Raw genomic sequence first — 18,780 nt, forward strand, 5'->3', positions numbered from 1 at the left:
TAGTTGTTATACGTTTGTAAGTGAAATTTTTCAACTAAAAAAGAAGAAAAAACTGATATAAGCGAAATTTAAAAACGAAAAAATAAGTATAACACAAACTCAAAACGAACTTGTAAACGATATTTGTTATAAACCTTATTCTGTAAACGAAAACTTTAGTTACCACAATCCCTGTAACCGCTATTTCTCTGGCGCCCTTTTTTCCTGTCGGGCGCCGAATAGCTGATATTTTTCATTGCAGTCTATGACGGCGCCCTTTTTGTCCACTATCCCTGTGCACCCTTTTTTACTAGCACACACACACGCGTACGTGTACACACACACACACACACACACACACACACACACACACACACACACACATTATTACAGTGGGTTGCAAGAGTATTCGGACCCCTTGAAGTTTTCCACATTTTGTCATATTACTGCCACAAACATGAGTCAATTTTATTGGAATTTCACGTGAAAGACCAATACAAAGTGGTGTACACGTGAGAAGTAACCAGCTTCCCTGTCCCTGCTGAAGAGACCCTCCCTGAGTTCTGGGTCACCATGAGCTTGCTGGTTAGTCTGTCCCTGCTGAAGAGAAGCACCCCCAGAGCATGATGCTGCCACCACCATATTTGACAGTGGGGATGGTGTGTTCAGAGTGATGTGCAGTGTTAGTTTTCTGCCACACATAGCGTTTTGCATTTTGCCCAAAAAGTTCCGTTTTGGTCTCATCTGACCAGAGCACCTTCTTCCACATGTTTACTGTGTCCCCCACATGGCTTGTGGCAAACTGCAAACGGGACTTCTTATGCTTTTCTGTTAACAATGGCTTTCTTCTTGCTACTCTTCCATAAAGGCCAACTGTGTACAGTGCATGACTAATAGTTGTCCTATGGACACATTCCCCCACCTGAGCTGTAGATCTCTGCAGCTCATACAGAGTCACCATGGGCCTCTTGACTGCATTTCTGATCAGCGCTTTCCTTGTTCGCCCTGTGAGTTTAGGTGGATGGCCTTGTCTTGGTAGATTTACAGTTGTGCCATACTCCTTCCATTTCTGAATGATCGCTTGAACAGTGCTCCGTGGGATGTTCAAGGCTTTGGAAATCTTTTTGTAGCCTAAGCCTGCTTTAAATATCTCAATAACTTTATCCCTTTATACACATACATAAATACAACTGCAAAGTGGGGTGTGCGTAATTATTCAGCCCCCTGAGTCAATACTTTGTAGAACCACCTTTTGCTGCAATTCACCACCATATCAGTCACACAGATCTCCTGATGATCTGTTCAAGAAAATAAAGATTTCTCAGCTACTGATTGGGATGAAGTTCAATCCTGTGTTAAAGTTCATCTTTAAATCTGGGCCAGGACGCTGTCTGCATAGAGTTTGTATGTCCTCCCATCTTTGTTTGGTTTATCCACAACACTCAGGTCTCCTGTCCTAGCATTCATGTAATTAAGGCGCCAGGAAATTTGAGTAAATCAGGAAAAACCAGCTCACCCTGCTTCTGCACAAGTCCCGATGCATTAAAGGGGAACTGAAGAGAGAGGTATATGGAGGCTGTCATGTTTATTTCCTTTTAGACAATACCAGTTGCCTGGCAGCCCTGCTGATCCTCTGCTTCTAATACTATTAGCCATAGCCCCTGAACAAGCATGCAGCAGATCAGGTGTTTCAGTGGTTCAGACTTATAAGTCTGATCTGACAAGACTAGCTGCATGCTTGTTTCTGGTTTTAATCAGATACTACTGCAGAGAAATAGACCAGCAGGGCTGCCAGGCAACTGGTATTGATTAAAAGGAAATAAACATGACAGCCTCCATATACCTCTCTCTTCAGTTCCCCTTTAAGTACTATTACTATCCTGGTGACAATTTGACTGATATGTTCTGATTTTGGTTGATTGGGCAAGTTGGGGTGTAAATCACCATTTTTTTCTTTTTTTAAATTCAATCACTTTGGACTTTTATTGCAGAGATTGTGCCTAAGGCCTCATTCATATCAGGGACGTTTTTGTGCGCTTTCCACAGCGCACTGCCCTGTACGTTCAGCAAGGTATTGATTTTCCCATGTAACTAAATGTGCCTGGTTCACATCGCTGAGCTGCCTTACAAAAACGTAGTGTTGCATGAACTTCTGTGCGCTGAGCTGTAAAGCGCACATCAATGCAAGTGAATGTGTGCGCTTTTTAAGCGCATAGAAGCGCATGCAAGCGCATGCGTTTTTTACCCCTATTTGGAAAAAAAATACATTTACATAGAAAAACAAAGCTTTATTGACAACTGCTACATTAAGCAAAACGTGCCTTAAAGAGAGTCTGAAGCGAGAATAAATCTCGCTTCAGACCTCATAGATAGCAGGGGCATGTGTGCCCCTGCTAAACCGCCGCTATCGCGCCGCTAAACGGGCGTCCCTTCACCCCCAAATCCCCTCGGTGCAGCGGGGGAGCGCTTCCTGGTTGGGGCAGGGATAACCATCGCAGCCCTGCCCCACGCGTGTCTGTCAGCGCGTATCTCCGCCTCTCCCCCGCCCCTCTCAGTCTTCCTACACTGAGAGGGGCGGGGGATCGGCGGCGATGCGCGTCTGATAGACGCGACTGGAGGCAGGGCTGCAGCCGTTAGCCCTGGCTCCAGGAGCGACCAAGTCTGCGACCAAGTGTCGCAGTGGGTGGTTTTGGGGGTGAAGGGACCCCCGTTTAGCGGCTCTTTAAAGAAGCGAAGCGCAACGCACAGATGCGCGCACTAAAGCGCGCACAAGCGCATGCGTTTTTTGCCACGCGCTTTCACACGTTTCTCAGCACAGCAGATGTGAAAGAGGCCTTACTTCCAGTGGCCTGGAGAACACAGAGCTCTGTGGCTTTAGGATGGATATTGGTAGTCCTGAGGACAGGAAATGAAGAGAAGGAACTTGCCAGGAAGTCTAGGTCTTTTCACACTGTGCACAGCACACATTAGACATGCGGTACGACAGTACACAATGACACGTACTGCACAATGAAAGCATGCTTCACTGCCACTGTAAACGTGCACTGTGTCTGGTGAGCACACAGCATGCCATAGAAAGATCACTGCATCACGTTGCAATGCGATATTACCCGCTGCAATGGATTCAGTGTGAAAGCACCCTAACGCTTCTGTGTTTTCAAAATAATAATTTTATGTAATATCTGTCTGTCTTAAAGATAAACCGTGCCCAAGAATTGAACTTCATCCCAATCAGTTGCTGATACCCCCTTTCCCATGAGAAATCTATTCCTTTTCTCAATTAGATCATCAGGGGGCGCTGTATGGCTGATATTGTGGTGAAATCCCTCCCACAGTGTGGTGTCAGGACAATAATCCTGACAGTATCCTGTATATGAACCTCATTGCATTGTGAGAAAGAACAGCTGTTTTACTGGTTACAGCTGTTTCCACCTGCCAAAAAAAGCAAACAGCATCTCCTTCCAGTGACATCACCTGCCAGCAGCAAACATGTCACCATGTGATAAATGTCAGGTTGTGAATCAGGGAGAGGAAAGATTTTACAATGGGCAAACACTGACTTCATCATTTATACATTATTGTTGTAAAAATTAAGCATTTTTTATTACATTATTTTCACTGGAGTTCCTCTTTAAAGAGATTTCCTTACTTCCTGTCACAGAAGGAAGTGGTGAAAATTCTTACAGATTGGGACACTGGACAGCAATGAAAACCCAAAAGACGTTTAAACCCTTCACAAACGTTTTAGAACCAGAATAATGTTTTCTCCTTGAGTTCGGACAAAAGGTTCATTGGTGACCGGATACCGGATATCCAGGAGAAGAAGAAAGTCATTTATGAGGACGGCACACTTACCAGTGCTGGATCTTCTCTTGACAACCGTTGAGTACCTGTCACAAAACACATAAGAGGTCGTGAGAACATGTAGTGCAGGTAAAAAGTGTGGTTGCATCAGCCAATCAGCAACATGAATGGAACAGTGGTGTTCTCAGCCAATCAGCAACATGGATAGAACAGTGGTGTTCTCAGCCAATCAGCAACATGAATGGAACAGTGGTGTTCTCAGCCAATCAGCAACATGGATGGAACAATGGTGTTCTCAGCCAATCAGCAACATGGATGGAACAATGGTGTTCTCAGCCAATCAGCAACATGGATAGAATAGGGGTGTGGTGTTCTCAGCCAATCAGCAACATGAATGTAACAGTGGTGTTCTCAGCCAATCAGCAACATGGATGGAACAGTAGTGTTCTCAGCCAATCAGCAACATGGATAGAATAGGGGTGTGGTGTTTTCAGCCAATCAGCAACATGAATGTAACAGTGTTCTCAGCCAATCAGCAACATGGATAGAACAGTGGTGTTCTCAGTCAATCAGCAACATGGATGGAACAGTGGTGTTATAAACCTACAATGAATGTGGATAGTACAGTTCTATTTGTCACAGCAATGACTACTATGCGTTCTATGAGATACGACACCATCACCATTTATCTCCAGTGCTTATATAGCACCAGGGATAGAATTCTGGAAAGGCCACATAGGCCCAGGCCTAGGGCGTTTGTAGCCCAAGGGTCATCTGAAAAAAAAAGGGGGGCCCTACATATGGAAGGAGGAGGCTGAAAATCGGGGGCAACACATGAAAAAAGGAAACTGATGCTCGAGGAAGCAGTTCATGAAAGAGAGGGGCTGCTGTACATGAATGATACACATGGAAGAGGGGGCTGCACATGGAACGGGAGGGGGGCTGCTGTACATGGATGAAACACATGGAAGAGGGGGCTGCACATGGAACGGGAGGGGGGCTGCTGTACATGGATGATACACATGGAAGAGGGGGCTGTACATGGAATGGGATGGGGGCTGCTGTGCATGAATGATACACATGGAAGAGGGGGCTGCACATGGAATGGGAGGGGCTGCTGTACATGGATGATACACATGGAAGAGGGGGCTGCACATGGAATGGGAGGGGCTGCTGTACATGGATGATACACATGGAAGAGGGGGCTGCACATGGAATGGGAGGGGCTGCTGTACATGGATGATACACATGGAAGGGGGGGGTGCACATGGAATGGGAGGTGGCTGCTGTACATGGATGATACACATGGAAGAGGGGGCTGCACATGGAATTGGAAGGGCTGCTGTACATGGATGATACACATGGAAGAGGGGGCTGCACATGGAATGGGATTTGGCTGCTGTACATGGATGATAAACATGGAAGAGGGGGCTGCACATGGAATAGGAAGGGCTGCTGTACATGGATGATGCACATGGAAGAGGGGGCTGCACATGGAATAGGAGGGGCTGCTGTACATGGATGATACACATGGAAGAGGGGGCTGCACATGGAATGGGAAGGGTGCAGCTGCACAAAAGGGGGAACCACAACATACTTCGCCTAGGGGCACAAAAAGTATAAATCATTCTGCTCCTGCTAAACACCCCAACTCCACCTTCATATCTCTCTCCAGCCCCTTCCTGCTACTGCTTCCCTGCTCCCTCCACTCTGTTCCTATTTGTCGCTATCTCGGAGGGCAGAGGGATTCCCTGTTTAAAAACACCCGCCAGGGGCGTTCCTGCAGGGTTTCCAGAGCTGCCATTGGGCATCTCTTTCCCTGGCCGTGCCCCCTGCCACTCCCCCACCTCCCTGCGCGCTGGTGAGAGAATAAATTCTCTCAATTCTAGCGTCGTGACCCAGAGGTCACAAAAGTAGGCCATTGCGACCCACAGGAGTGGCGGTTTTTGGGAGGTTACTTGATCCACTCACAGCCCCAACTTTTTTTTTTAGAGGTCTCCTGTGGCTCTCTTTACAGCAGTCTACGTTCAGCATCTACACTCTGCTGCAGCTGTTACCTTTTTATTGTATTTTGCACAAACAAACTTTTTTACAAAACTTTTCCATTGACCATTAATTCAAAATAAACTTCTATTAAATGCATATTAAAAACAAAAAGCAAAGAAACTTTTCTTGAATCCCTTTCACAAGAGCAGACATTTTGCCAAGCCGGAGATCTCCCGGCGTTTAGCAGCCATGTTGGCGACGGCACAAGGAGAAGGCACGTAATCTATTTTTTATGATCCAGTAAATAAGAGCAGCTGAAGTAAAACATCATAAAAGGTTAACTCTGTTATTAAAAAACAAAAATAAAAAGGAATTCCATAAATATTAACAACAGCCCGACCTATTAGAGTGACAGACGGCCTAATTATCTCTTTATAGAGGACATTTCAGATAAACACTTCCAAACAAATGAACATAATATTTGCTGCAAAGTAAAATGGGATCGTGCTTGATGATAGGCGAGATGGGGCGGCCTGTGTGGGTTTAAAGGGAACCTAACACTTCAAATACAAGCAGGGCTGTAACCCCAGTAGGTTTGTAAACATGAAGATATTTAATACTGGATATACCATTCCTATACACTACTTATTTTAAGTGGACCTGAACTCTTGCACAGGACAAAAGGAAAACATAACAGAAATGCACCCTGCATGTATTTAAAGGACCTATTTCATGAAAATCTTAACATTTTAAATACATGTGAACATTTACAAATAAGAAGAACATTTCTTCCAAAGTAAAATGAGCCATAAATTACTTTTCTACTATGTTGCTGTCTTTTACAGTGAGTGGTAGAAATCGGACATTACGGACCAGATTTTGGACTAGCCCATCTTCTTAATGGGGGGGGGGGGGGGGGGGGTTCTCAGGGTTTTCTTTATTTTTAAAAACACTTAGTGAATGGCAGTTGCTCCGGCCAACTGCCAAAAAAGTCCCCTATGGAGAGATGGACTAGCCCAAAATCTGTTGGTAATGTCACATTTGTAATACTTACTGTAGGTAACAGCAACATAGGAGAAGAGTAGTATATGGCTCATTTTACTCTGGAAGAAAATAACTTCTTAATTGTATGCATTTTAAATTTTAAGATTTTCACGACAGTTCCTCTTTAAAGAGTTTAGCCTGTGTAATTCCCCCTCATTTGTGTCTACTCACTAGTTGTAAATTGACCATAGACTATGAATGCATTTTGCAGGAACGGATCTTTTGCAGGAACAGATCTTTTGCAGATACTGATCTTATAAATGTCTAAAGCAACTGTGTCCAGCATCTTGCAAAGCGTTTTATCTGATGGGGAGTTCAGTTCCATAGAAAAGACTGTGTAGGTATGGCTCTCATACTACATGGATGGGGGTAAAATTGGTCTGATATCTTTCATTTATCTTTCAAGTGTGTACACACCATAAGGTTTTGTTTGAATATTTCAACCAACTACAAGTCCGCATTACTCTCCCTACCATTACACTTCCCTCCCAAACATGACCAGGGCTGTAAAGTTAGAGTCGGAGTAATTTTGGGTGCCTGGAGTCGGAAAAAAATGCACCGACTCCTAATGAATTTACCGTATATACTCGCAAGCAAGCCGAATTTTTGACCCCCAAAATGGGGGTCAAAAGTTGGGGGGGTTGGCTTGCTTGCGAGTCACCTGTGGTCCACGCATACGCCCCCGCCCCCCCCCCCCTGCCGCTATCACCTGAGCTGGCGCCCCATCTCCGCTCGTATAGTAATGCACTCACAGCAGCGCGCCCCACGGCGGCTGCTGTGTGATGACGAGGCAGGAAGCCATAGAGAGAGAGCGGCTTCCTGTAGCTATGGGAACCGCTCTCTCTCTCTTTGGCTTCCTGCCTTATCACACAGCAGCCGCCGTGGGGCGCGCTGCTGTGAGTGCATTACTATACGAGCGGAGATGGGAATAATAGAAGATGCGGCGCCAGCTCAGGTAATAGCGGCGACCGCGGGGTGGGGGAGAGGAGGGGGCACTACCTATACTGGGCACTGTACTAGCTATACTAGGGAACTATACTGGGCGCTATACTGGGCACTACCTACCTATACTGGGCACTATACTAGGGCACTATACTGGGCACTATACTAGCTATACAGGGCACTATCTACCTATACTGGGCACTATACTAGCTAAACTGGGGCACTACCTACCCATACTGGGGCACTATACTAGCTATACTGGGGCACTATACTAGCTATACTGGGGAACTACCTACCCATACTGGGCACTATACTGAGCACTATACTAGCTATACTAGGGCACTACCTACCCATACTGGGCACTATACTAGCTATACTGGGCACTATACTAGCTATACTGGGCACTATACTAGCTATACTGGGGAACTACCTACCCATACTGGGCACTATACAAGCTATACTGGGCACTTTACTAGCTATACTAGGGCACTACCTACCCATACTGGGCACTATACTAGCTATACTGGGCACTATACTAGCTATACTGGGCACTATACTAGCTATACTGGGCACTATACTAGCTATACTGGGACACACTGGGGGATCACGCGCCCAGCATTTCCAACCGCCGGCTTATATGCGGGTCAATCATTTTTTTCCTGTTTTTTTTTTTTAGATAAAAGTTGGGGGTCAGCTTATATGCGGGTCGGCTTGCTTGCGAGTATATACGGTAAACTGTAATTAAAATAGAAAATATGATAAAATGTTCTATTTCTCAGATAATAGTCATCATAAATAATGTATACATACAGTAATAGCTGTGCTTAGTCCACAAAAATGAAATAAACCAATCAAAATTAGTTATTTGTGCTGCTTCAATAAAGCAGTCCCCTTATTTTTTTAAGTCAGATATACACATCTGATGACTGTATATATGATGTGTACACAGGAATCTCTTATATATACTAAATAACATCTATGCTGTAAGTATAAAGCCTGATGTGTAGCCGTGTCACTAATAGAGATGGTCAATGAGATGGAAATAATTCTGCGTTGATTCTGATTTATGCAAATGTACGCACTCCCTTTGCTGATGAAATCAAATAATTTGATATGTTGTTAAAATTTGGTTTGGTGACTACGAAATAAATGGTACCTGAGAAGGATGAAAAGAAAAGTTTTATACATACCTGGGGCTTCTTCCAGCCCCCTTCAGGCTAATCAGTCCCTTGCTGTCCACCTCCGCCACCTGGATCTCGGCGCCGCTCCGCAGGCTCCCATTGGTCTCCGGTGGCCGACCCGACCAGGCCGGCGGCCAGGTCGGGCCTCTTCTGCGCTCCATTGTGCGTTCCACGCCGGCGCGCTGACATCATCGGACATCCTCCGGGCTGTACTGCGCAGGCTCAGAACTACTGAGCCTGCGCAGTACAGCCCGGAGGACGTCCGATGAAGTCATCGCGCCCGCGTGAAACGCAGATTGGAGCGCAGAAGAAGCCCGACCTGGCTAGGTCGGGTCGGCCACCAGAGACCACCGGGAACCTGTGGAGCGGCGCCGAGGGCACATCCTGCCTGGCACAGGCTGGAGGAAGCCCCAGGTAAGTGAATTTTGATTTTGATTTTTTTTTTTCCCTTCACCCTGAACCTTCCCTTTAAGTAGGGATACAGAAGCAGAAATACATAAACATGCAGTAATATTTATTCTAATGTTCAAGCGGCCCCAAACTCAGAACTTCCTGTCTGCTCTAAAAGATACACAACAGCATAATAACCTTTAAAGAAAAACATTTCTTTGTTACAGCTGGTACAAATCCTAAAATCTGCACTGTTTCTACTTCCTGCTTTCATGGAAGCAGACATATTGTTAACAGCCTGTGCTTTCAAATAAGCTTATCTGCCATCTCTGCCATGGCAGTCAGCTGACACAGGGAAGAGATCAAATTACAACTTGTGTTAGTCATAGATGAAGGGGAATTAAGACAGGCTAAACCAGGGCTGGGCAATCTTTACATGGCCCAGGCCGCATCCTGCGGACCACAGGCTGCGTTCTTTACATTCCAGCCCCCTCTCCCTCCCTGCAGAGTTGCGAGCGAGTAGCAAGGGATTTGAAACTCACCATCAGTCACCGCTTCCTGCATCGCGTCTCCATTGCAACAGGGCGTCACATGATGTGACGTCAGGACGTGCCAGCGTGTAATACACTGGCGCTTAACAACATCCTTCGTCCCGTTGCCATGGAGATGCGACGCTGGAAACTGTGATTGAAGAGGAGTTTCAAATCCCTCGCTGCCCACTCGAAGGGGAAGGGGAGAGGCGGATCCGGACACCTGTTGGCGGTTTGGTGTAAGAGCGCACGTGAGCTGGATTCAGCCCGCAAGCCGTAGTTTTCCCAGCGCTGGGCTAAACTCTCTAAATACATGCAGGGTGGATTTCTCTAGGTTTTTCTTCTGTCTTGTGCAAGAGATCAGGTCCACTTTCAGTTGCTGCATAAAGTTACTCCGTCCACTAGGTGGCAGCAAAAAAAGCCATGCAGTACAAGACTGAAGGCTGCATGGTCATATTTCAGCCACTAGGTGGCAGCAGAACACTGCTCGATTCATACTTTCTTTAATAATTTCACTTTTAATTAATTGTCCTCACGCCCCCCCTCCTTGTAAAAAGGTAATCTAGCCCACCATGGGCCTCATTGAATAGATTTCCCCCTGCTTCAGAGGCACTTAAAAGGACAACTGAAGTGAGAAGAATATGGAGGCTGCCATATTGGTTTCCTTTTAAACGATACCAGTTGCCTGGCAGCCCTGCTGATCTATTTGTCTGCTGTAGTATCTGAATTACAACAAGCATGCAGCTAATCTTGTCAGATCCGACAATATTGTCAGAAACACCTGATCTGCTGCATGCTTGTTCAGGGGCTATGGTTTAAAGAGAATCCGAGGTCGATCTTGGGGGGGTAGGGCAGATGGGACACAGAGGCATGTTTTCTGTTAATGACATGGCTGTGTCCCCAACTGCCACTCTTCCCCCCCCACCGCGCTACAGCCCCCCCAAGTTTAGTGACAAAATTTGTCGACAACTCCGAGGTAAACACAGGGGAGAGGAATTCCATTTAAAACTCCCGCCAGGGGCGTTCCTGCAGAGTTTCCTGAGCTGCTATTGGGCAGCTCTCCCCCCTGGCCGTGCCCCCTGCCGCTCCCCTGCCTCCCTTCACGCTATGGGAGACACAGTCTTAGCGCAGCGTCGTGACCCAGGGGTCATGCAATTGAAAGTGGGCCAGTGCGGCCAACAGGAGCGGCGGCATTTTGTGGCTAACCTGATCCACTCAGCCCTGCGGATCAGGTAGCCTACTTTTTATTTTTTGCGCCCACCTCGGGCTCTCCTTAAAGTATTAGAGGCAGAGGATCAGCAGGATAGCAACTGGTGTTGGAGGTATTCTGAATGAAAAGTGAAAGTGATAAAAAAAAAAGGTGCCGTTTTAGTTTCGTTTGAGATCGTTATGTGGAGTTTTTGAAAGCAAATTAAAGTGACAGAAGAAGTTCAAAGTCTTGAGGAGACGGGATTTGATTGGCAAATCGTTTAATCCACCAGTTATTCTGAGATGATGAGAATTTGGTGAGCTCCTGGGATAAGGGGAGTGGCTGTGTACGGATTGAGAGCACTGACTGGTCTGATCACTGACACTGTGGTGGACTGTATATACAAGACTGAAAGCAGTATTACACTATGCATAGTATTTCCATATAGGACGCCAATCAGTGCAAAGTACATCAGGTGCGCGCATGGTTGAGGATTCATACACTGGAATACAGTTTATCTGCAGTAAACACAGCAAAAAGTCTTTGTGGTTACCTTTTACTTTGTTTGTTGACTATTTGTTATACTTTGATATACATACTGGAGGAAACCGATCAGAAAAAACCTGCCGCTAGATTACTATCAGCACACTGCTAGTTTACAATCACTACGGGTGCAGAGTAACCACTTTTACTGTACATACTGGAGTCAGCAGAGATCAGCACACACTGCAGCTAGTTTACAATCACTACAGGCACAGAGTAACAGCTTTTACTGTACATACTGGAGGTAGTCGAGATTAGCACATACTGCAGCTAGTTTACTATCAGTACAGGCTCAGAGTAACGACTTATACTGTACATACTGGGGGTAGCAGGAATCTGCACACACTGCAGCTAGTTTACTATCAGTACAGGTCCAGAGTAACGACTTCTACTGTACATACTGGGGGTAGCAGGAATCTGCACACACTGCAGCTAGTTTACTATCAGTGCAGGCACAGAGTAACAGCTTATTCAGTACATATTGGAGGAAGCAGATCAGCACACACTGCAGCCATTTTACAATCAGTAAAAGCAGTGTAACAACTCATACTGGAAGTACCAGATATCAGCACACACCGCAATTAGATAAATATCACTACAGGCACAGAGTAACAGCTTATATTGTGCATACTGGGAGTACCAGAGAACAGCACACACTGCAGCTACTTTACTATCAGTACAGTTTTAGATGAACAACTTATTTTCGATCGTTTTTTCAATAATTTCTGTACAAAATCGATTGGAAACCTGATCGGACCTGTCAGAAATTAACGATTCGAGCCACTGATCTGATGGGAAATTGCATGGTGTGTACCAAACATTAGGGGTAGCAGAGATCAGCACACACTGCAGCTAGTTTACTATCAGTATAGAGACACAGTGACAGCTTATACTGTACATACTGGAAGTGACATGCCATTATGAAACAAAATATGTGTCCTGCACTATTGGCCAGGGCCAAGATTTAGACATTTTCAGTGCACAATTATACTGACACTTTAAGGACCAAAAGTTTTCCAGAGCAGACTCCCAAAAACAGGAAACAGACCTGCAGTGGCTTCCCCGGGCTGGGATGCTCCATATGGGACAGAGAGACGCAGCGTCGCACGCGGGCGATAAATCTCTGCTGATCTTTAAAGCTGCCATTTGACTCTGGCGGAATATGATGCTCCAGTGCCCATTACCTGTCAGAGGGGAGAGATGGATGTGTGGCTGGCACAACATCTGCTGCAGCACTTGTACCTGCAGGCAGGAAGGTACACAATGCCAGCCAGCCTAAGCAAACATTCCTCACTCGCCAATGCCGGACTCAGCGTGAGTAATAGGGGGGGGGGGCTGTGCCATTATGCCGGGCATCAACCTCTCTCAGCTTGATTACAAAGACTCCTGTCCTAAAATATGGCCCACTCTGCGCTGAGAAAGGGAGAAGGTAATACAACCATGAATTACAAGCCTTAAATATATACCTCAGGACTGATTGCAAAATTAACCCTTCAAAACACCACGGAGTAAATATAAATAACACTACTATAGGGGGTAGGGGTAAAAAGAGTTGAACTTACCTGGGGCTTCTAATGGTTCCCCGCAGATGTCCTGTGCCCGCGCAGCCGCTCACCGCCTCCGGTTCACTTCTGGAATTTGCAACTTTAACCACTTGCCGACCGCCCACAGCCCATGGGCGGCGGCAAAGTGGATGCCTTAAGGACCGCAATACGCCTTAGGGCGTTGCGTCCTTTTCCTATGCCGGGGGAGCGATCGCGTCATTGATGACGCGCGCTTCCCCCGGCAACTGGCTCCGCCCACCCGCCGTAACATCCCGCCGGCCATACGGAAGCGCCGGCGGGATGTTAACCCCGCGATCGCCGCTACAAAGTGTATAATACACTTTGTAATGTATACAAAGTGTATTATACAGGCTGCCTCCTGCCCTGGTGGTCCCAGTGTCCGAGGGACCACCAGGGCAGGCTGCAGCCACCCTAGTCTGCACCCAAACACACTGATCTGCCCCCCCCCCCCCGCCCACTGATCGCCCACAGCACCCCTCAGACCCCCCCCTGCCCACCCCCCAGACCCCTGTTTGCACCCAATCACCCCCCTAATAACCCATCAATCACTCCCTGTCACTATTTGTCAACGTTATTTTTTTTTTTTATCCCCCCCCCTGCCCCCTGCTGATCACCCCCCCACCCCTCAGATTCTCCCCAGGACCCCCCCCCCCCCGTGTACTGTATGCATCTATCCCCCCTGATAACCTGTCAATCACCTGTCAATCACCCATCAATCACCCATCAATCACCCATCAATCACCCCCTGTCACCCCTGTCACTGCCACCCATCAATCAGCCCCTAACCTGCCCCTTGCGGGCAATCTGATCACTCACCCACACCAATAGATCGCCCGCAGATCCGACATCAGATCACCTCCCAAATCCATTGTTTACATCTATTCTCTCCTCTAAACACCCACTAATCACCCATTAATCACCCATCAATCACCCCCTATCACCACCTGTCACTGTTACCTATCAGATCAGACCCTAATCTGCCCCTTGCGGGCACCCAATCACCCGCCAACACGCTCAGATTGCCCTCTGACCCCCCCTTATCAATTCACCAGTGCATTAATTACATCTGTTCTCCCCTGTAATAACCCACTGATCACCTGTCAATCACCTGCCAATCACCTATCACCCATCAATCACCCCCTGTCACTGCCACCCATCAATCAGCCCCTGTCACTGCCACCCATCAATCAGTCCCTAACCTGCCCCTTGCGGGCAATCTGATCACCCACACACACCATCCGATCGCCTGCAGACCCGCAGTCAGATCACCTCCCAAGTGCATTGCATCTGTTCTCTCCTCTAAACACCCACTAATTACCCATCAATCACCCCCTGTCACTGCTACCCATCAGATTAGACCCCCATCTGCCCCTAGGGCACCCAATCACCCGCCCACACCCTCAGACCCCAGCCCTGATCACCTCGCCATTGCATTACTTGCATCTATTCCCCCCACTAATCACACCTTGAGACACCCATCAATCACCTCCTGTCACTACCTGTCACCCCCTAGCACACCTACCCATCAGATCAGGCCCTAATTTGCCCCGTGTGGGCTCCTGATCACTCGGCCAAACCCTCAGATCCCCCTCAGACCCCCTTCCGATCACCTCCCCAGTGCATTGAGTGCATCTATTTTCCCCTCTAATCACCCCCTGAGACACCCATCATTCACCTCCTGTCACCCCCCCTAGCACTCCTATCCATCAGATCAGGCCCAATACAACCTGTCATCTAAAAGGCCACCCTGCTTATGAACGGTTCCACAAAATTCGCCCCCTCATAGACCACCTGTCATCAAAATTTGCAGATGCTTATACCCCTGAACAGTCATTTTGAGACATTTGGTTTCCAGACTACTCACGGTTTTGGGCCTGTAAAATGCCAGGGCGGTATAGGAACCCCACAAGTGACCCCATTTTAGAAAAAAGACACCCCAAGGTATTCTGTTAGGTGTATGACGAGTTCATAGAATATTTTATTTTTTGTCAAAAGTTAGCGGAAATTGATTTTTATTGTTTTTTTTTTCACAAAGTGTCATTTTTCACTAACTTGTGACTAAAAGTAAAATCTTCTATGACCTCGCCATACACCTAATGGAATACCTTGGGGTGTCTTCTTTCTAAAATGGGGTCACTTGTGGGGTTCCTATACTGCCCTGGCATTTTAGGGGCCCTAAACCGTGAGGAGTAGTCTAGAAAACAAATGCCTCAAAATGACCTGTGAATAGGACGTTGGGCCCCTTAGCGCACCTAGGCTGCAAAAAAAGTGTCACACATGGTATCGCCGTACTCAGGAGAAGTAGTATAATGTGTTTTGGGGTGTATTTTTACACATACCCATGCTGGGTGGGAGAAATCTCTCTGTAAATGGACAATTGTGTGTAAAAAAAAAATCAAACAATTGTCATGTACAGAGATATTTCTACCACCCAGCATGGGTATGTGTAAAAATACACCCAAAACACATTATACTACTTCTCCTGAGTACGGCGGGTACCACATGTGTGGCACTTTTTTACACCCTAAGTGCGCTAAGGGGCCCAAAGTCCAATGAGTACCTTTAGGATTTCACAGGTCATTTTGCGACATTTGGTTTCAAGACTACTCCTCACGGTTCAGGGCCCCTAAAATGCCAGGGCAGTATAGGAACCCCACAAATGACCCCATTCTAGAAAGGAGACAACCAAAGGTATTCCATTAGGTGTATGGCGAGGTCATAGAAGATTTTATTTTTTGTCACAAGTTAGCGGAATATGACACTTTGTGAAGAAAAACAATTCAAATCAATTTCCGCTAACTTGTGGCAAAAAATAAAATCTTCTATGAACTCACCATACTCCTAACGGAATACCTTTGGGTGTCTTCTTTGTAAAATGGGGTCATTAGTGGGGTTCCTATACTGCCCTGGCATTTTAGGGGCCCTAAACCATGAGGAGTAGTCTGGAAATCAAATTCCGCAAAATGACCTGTGAAATCCTAAAGGTACTCATTGGACTTTGGGCCCTTTAGCGCAGTTAGGGTGCAAAAAAGTGCCACACATGTGGTATTGCCGTACTCGGGAGAAGTACTATAATGTGTTTTGGGGTGTATTTTTACACATACCCATGCTGGGTGGGAGAAATACTTCTGTAAATGGAAGTTTTTATTTTTTTGTCACAAGTTAGCGGAAATTGATTTTAATTGTTTTTTTCACAAAGTGTCATGTTCCGCTAACTTGTGACAAAAAATAAAATCTTCTATGAACTCACCATACTCCTAACGGAATACCTTGGGGTGTCTTCTTTCTAAAATGGGGTCATTTGTGGGGTTCCTATACTGCCCTGGCATTTTAGGGGCCCTAAACCATGAGGAGTAGTCTTGAAACCAAATGTCGCAAAATGACCTGTGAAATCCTAAAAGTATAATGTGTTTTGTGGTGTATTTTTACACATACCCATGCTGGGGTGGGAGAAATAACTCTGTAAATGGACAATTGTGTGTAAAAAAAATGAAAACATTGTCATTCACAGAGATATTTCTCCCACCCAGCATGGGTATGTGTAAAAATACACCCCAAAACACATTATAGTACTTCTACTGAGTATGGCAATACCACATGTGTGGCACTTTTTTGCAGCCTAACTGCGCTAAGGGGTCCAAAGTCCAATGAGCACCTTTAGGCTTTACAGGGGTGCTTACAATTTAGCACCCCCCAAAATGCCAGGACAGTGAACACACCCCACAAATGACCCCATTTTGGAAAGTAGACACTTCAAGGTATTCAGAGAGGGGCATGGTGAGTCTGTGGCAGATTTCATTTTTTTTTGTTGCAAGTTAGCAGAAATGGAAACCTTTTTTTTTTTTTTTTTTTTTTGTCACAAAGTGTCATTTTCCGCTTACTTGTGACAAAAAATAATATCTTCTATGAACTCACTATGCCTCTCAGTGAATACTTTGGGATGTCTTCTTTCCAAAATGGGGTCATTTGGGGGGTATTTATACTATCCTGGAATTCTAGCACCTCATGAAACATGACAGGGGGTCAGAAAAGTCAGATGCTTGAAAATGGGAAAATTCACTTTTTGCACCATAGTTTGTAAACGCTATAACTTTTACCCAAACCAATAAATATACACTGAATGGTTTTTTTTTTATCAAAAACATGTTTGTCCACATTTTTCGCGCTGCATGTATACAGAAATTTTACTTTATTTGAAAAATGTCAGCACAGAAAGTTAAAAAAATAATTTTTTTGCCAAAATTCATGTCTTTTTTGCTGAATATAATAAAAAGTAAAAATCGCAGGAGCAATCAAATAGCACCAAAAGAAAGCTTTATTAGTGACAAGAAAAGGAGCCAAAATTCATTTACCGGTAGGTGGTAGGTTGTATGAGCGAGCAATAAACCGTGAAAGCTGCAGTGGTCTGAATGGAAAAAAAGTGCCTGGTCCTTAAGGGGTAGAAAGACTGTGGTCCTCAAGTGGTTAAAGTCGGATGTCCACTGCGCCTGCGCAGCCGCGCCCTCCCTCCCGCTGACATCACCAGGAGTGTATTGTGCAGGCCCAGTATGGTCTGCACCTTCGCAGTACTCGCCTGGTGACATCAGTGGGAAGGAGGGCACGGCTGCGCAGGCGCAATGGTTTTTCGACTTTAAAGTTGCAAATTCTTAATTGTTGAAGTGAACGGCGGCAGGGATCGGAGCATCGGTGAGTGGCTGTGCAGGCACAGGATGTCTGCGGGGGACCATTAGAAGCCCCGGGTAAGTTCAACTCTTTTTCCCCTTTGCACCCTACAGTACTCCTTATTAATATAGAAAAGGAGCTCAGGCATTGGTGTACTTACAGCAAACCTGAAGGGACAGTAAACAAAACAAAAACTATGTTATGTTTATCTATGGCCTTAATCCTCAATGGGAATTTTTTGTATTTTAAAAAGTTAAACCGCTTATCTGGTCTAAGGTATAGTACAACAGTTTTTTATTGTGTATATTCATGTGTTTTCTAGCATTTTTCTCAGCCGCACAGGAGTTTTATTGCCCCAAATTAGTTAGCAATTAGACGAGTTATGCTGCAGTCAAGCTCCACTCCTCAACCAATCCTGGAGAGCTGTCAGACACACCTCCCAGAGAATCTCTGCTGATACCTCCCCCCCCCCAGCCTCACTCCTCAACCAATCCTGGAGGGCTGTGTGACACACCTCCCAGAGAATCTCTGCTGATACCTCCACCCAGCCTCACTCCTCAACCAATCCTGGAGGGATGTGTGGCACACCTCCACAGAACCTCTGCTGATACCTCCCACCCAGCCCCACTCCTCAACCAATCCTGGAGGGCTGTGTGACACACCTCCCAGAGAGTCTCTGCTGATACCTCCCACCCAGCTTCACTCCTCAACCAATCCTGGAGGGCTGTGTGACACACCTCGCAGAGAATCTCTGCTGATACCTCCCACCCAGTCTCACTCCTCAACCAATCCTGGAGGGCTGTGTGACACACCTCCCAGAGAATCTCTGCTGATACCTCCCACCCAGCCTCACTCCTCAACCAATCCTGGAGGGCTGTGTGACACACCTCCCAGAGAATCTCTGCTGATACCTCCCACCCAGCCTCACTCCTCAACCAATCCTGGAGGGCTGTGTGACACGCCTC

General features: G+C 46.3%; 1 protein-coding gene across 1 annotated transcript in view; it reads right to left on the reverse strand.

Annotated features, from left to right (window-relative positions):
* The window catches only part of URI1 (URI1 prefoldin like chaperone), a 178,994-nt gene that overhangs the window by 118,913 nt on the left and 41,301 nt on the right, over positions 1-18,780 (reverse strand). The window contains exon 2 of the mRNA XM_068261065.1: positions 3,835-3,869. Within this exon, the coding sequence (XP_068117166.1) occupies positions 3,835-3,869 (35 nt within the window). The remainder of the gene's footprint in view (positions 1-3,834; positions 3,870-18,780) is intronic.

This window comes from Hyperolius riggenbachi, chromosome 11 (genome assembly GCF_040937935.1).
Source record: "Hyperolius riggenbachi isolate aHypRig1 chromosome 11, aHypRig1.pri, whole genome shotgun sequence".
In the NCBI taxonomy this organism is placed as follows: Eukaryota; Metazoa; Chordata; class Amphibia; order Anura; family Hyperoliidae; genus Hyperolius; species Hyperolius riggenbachi.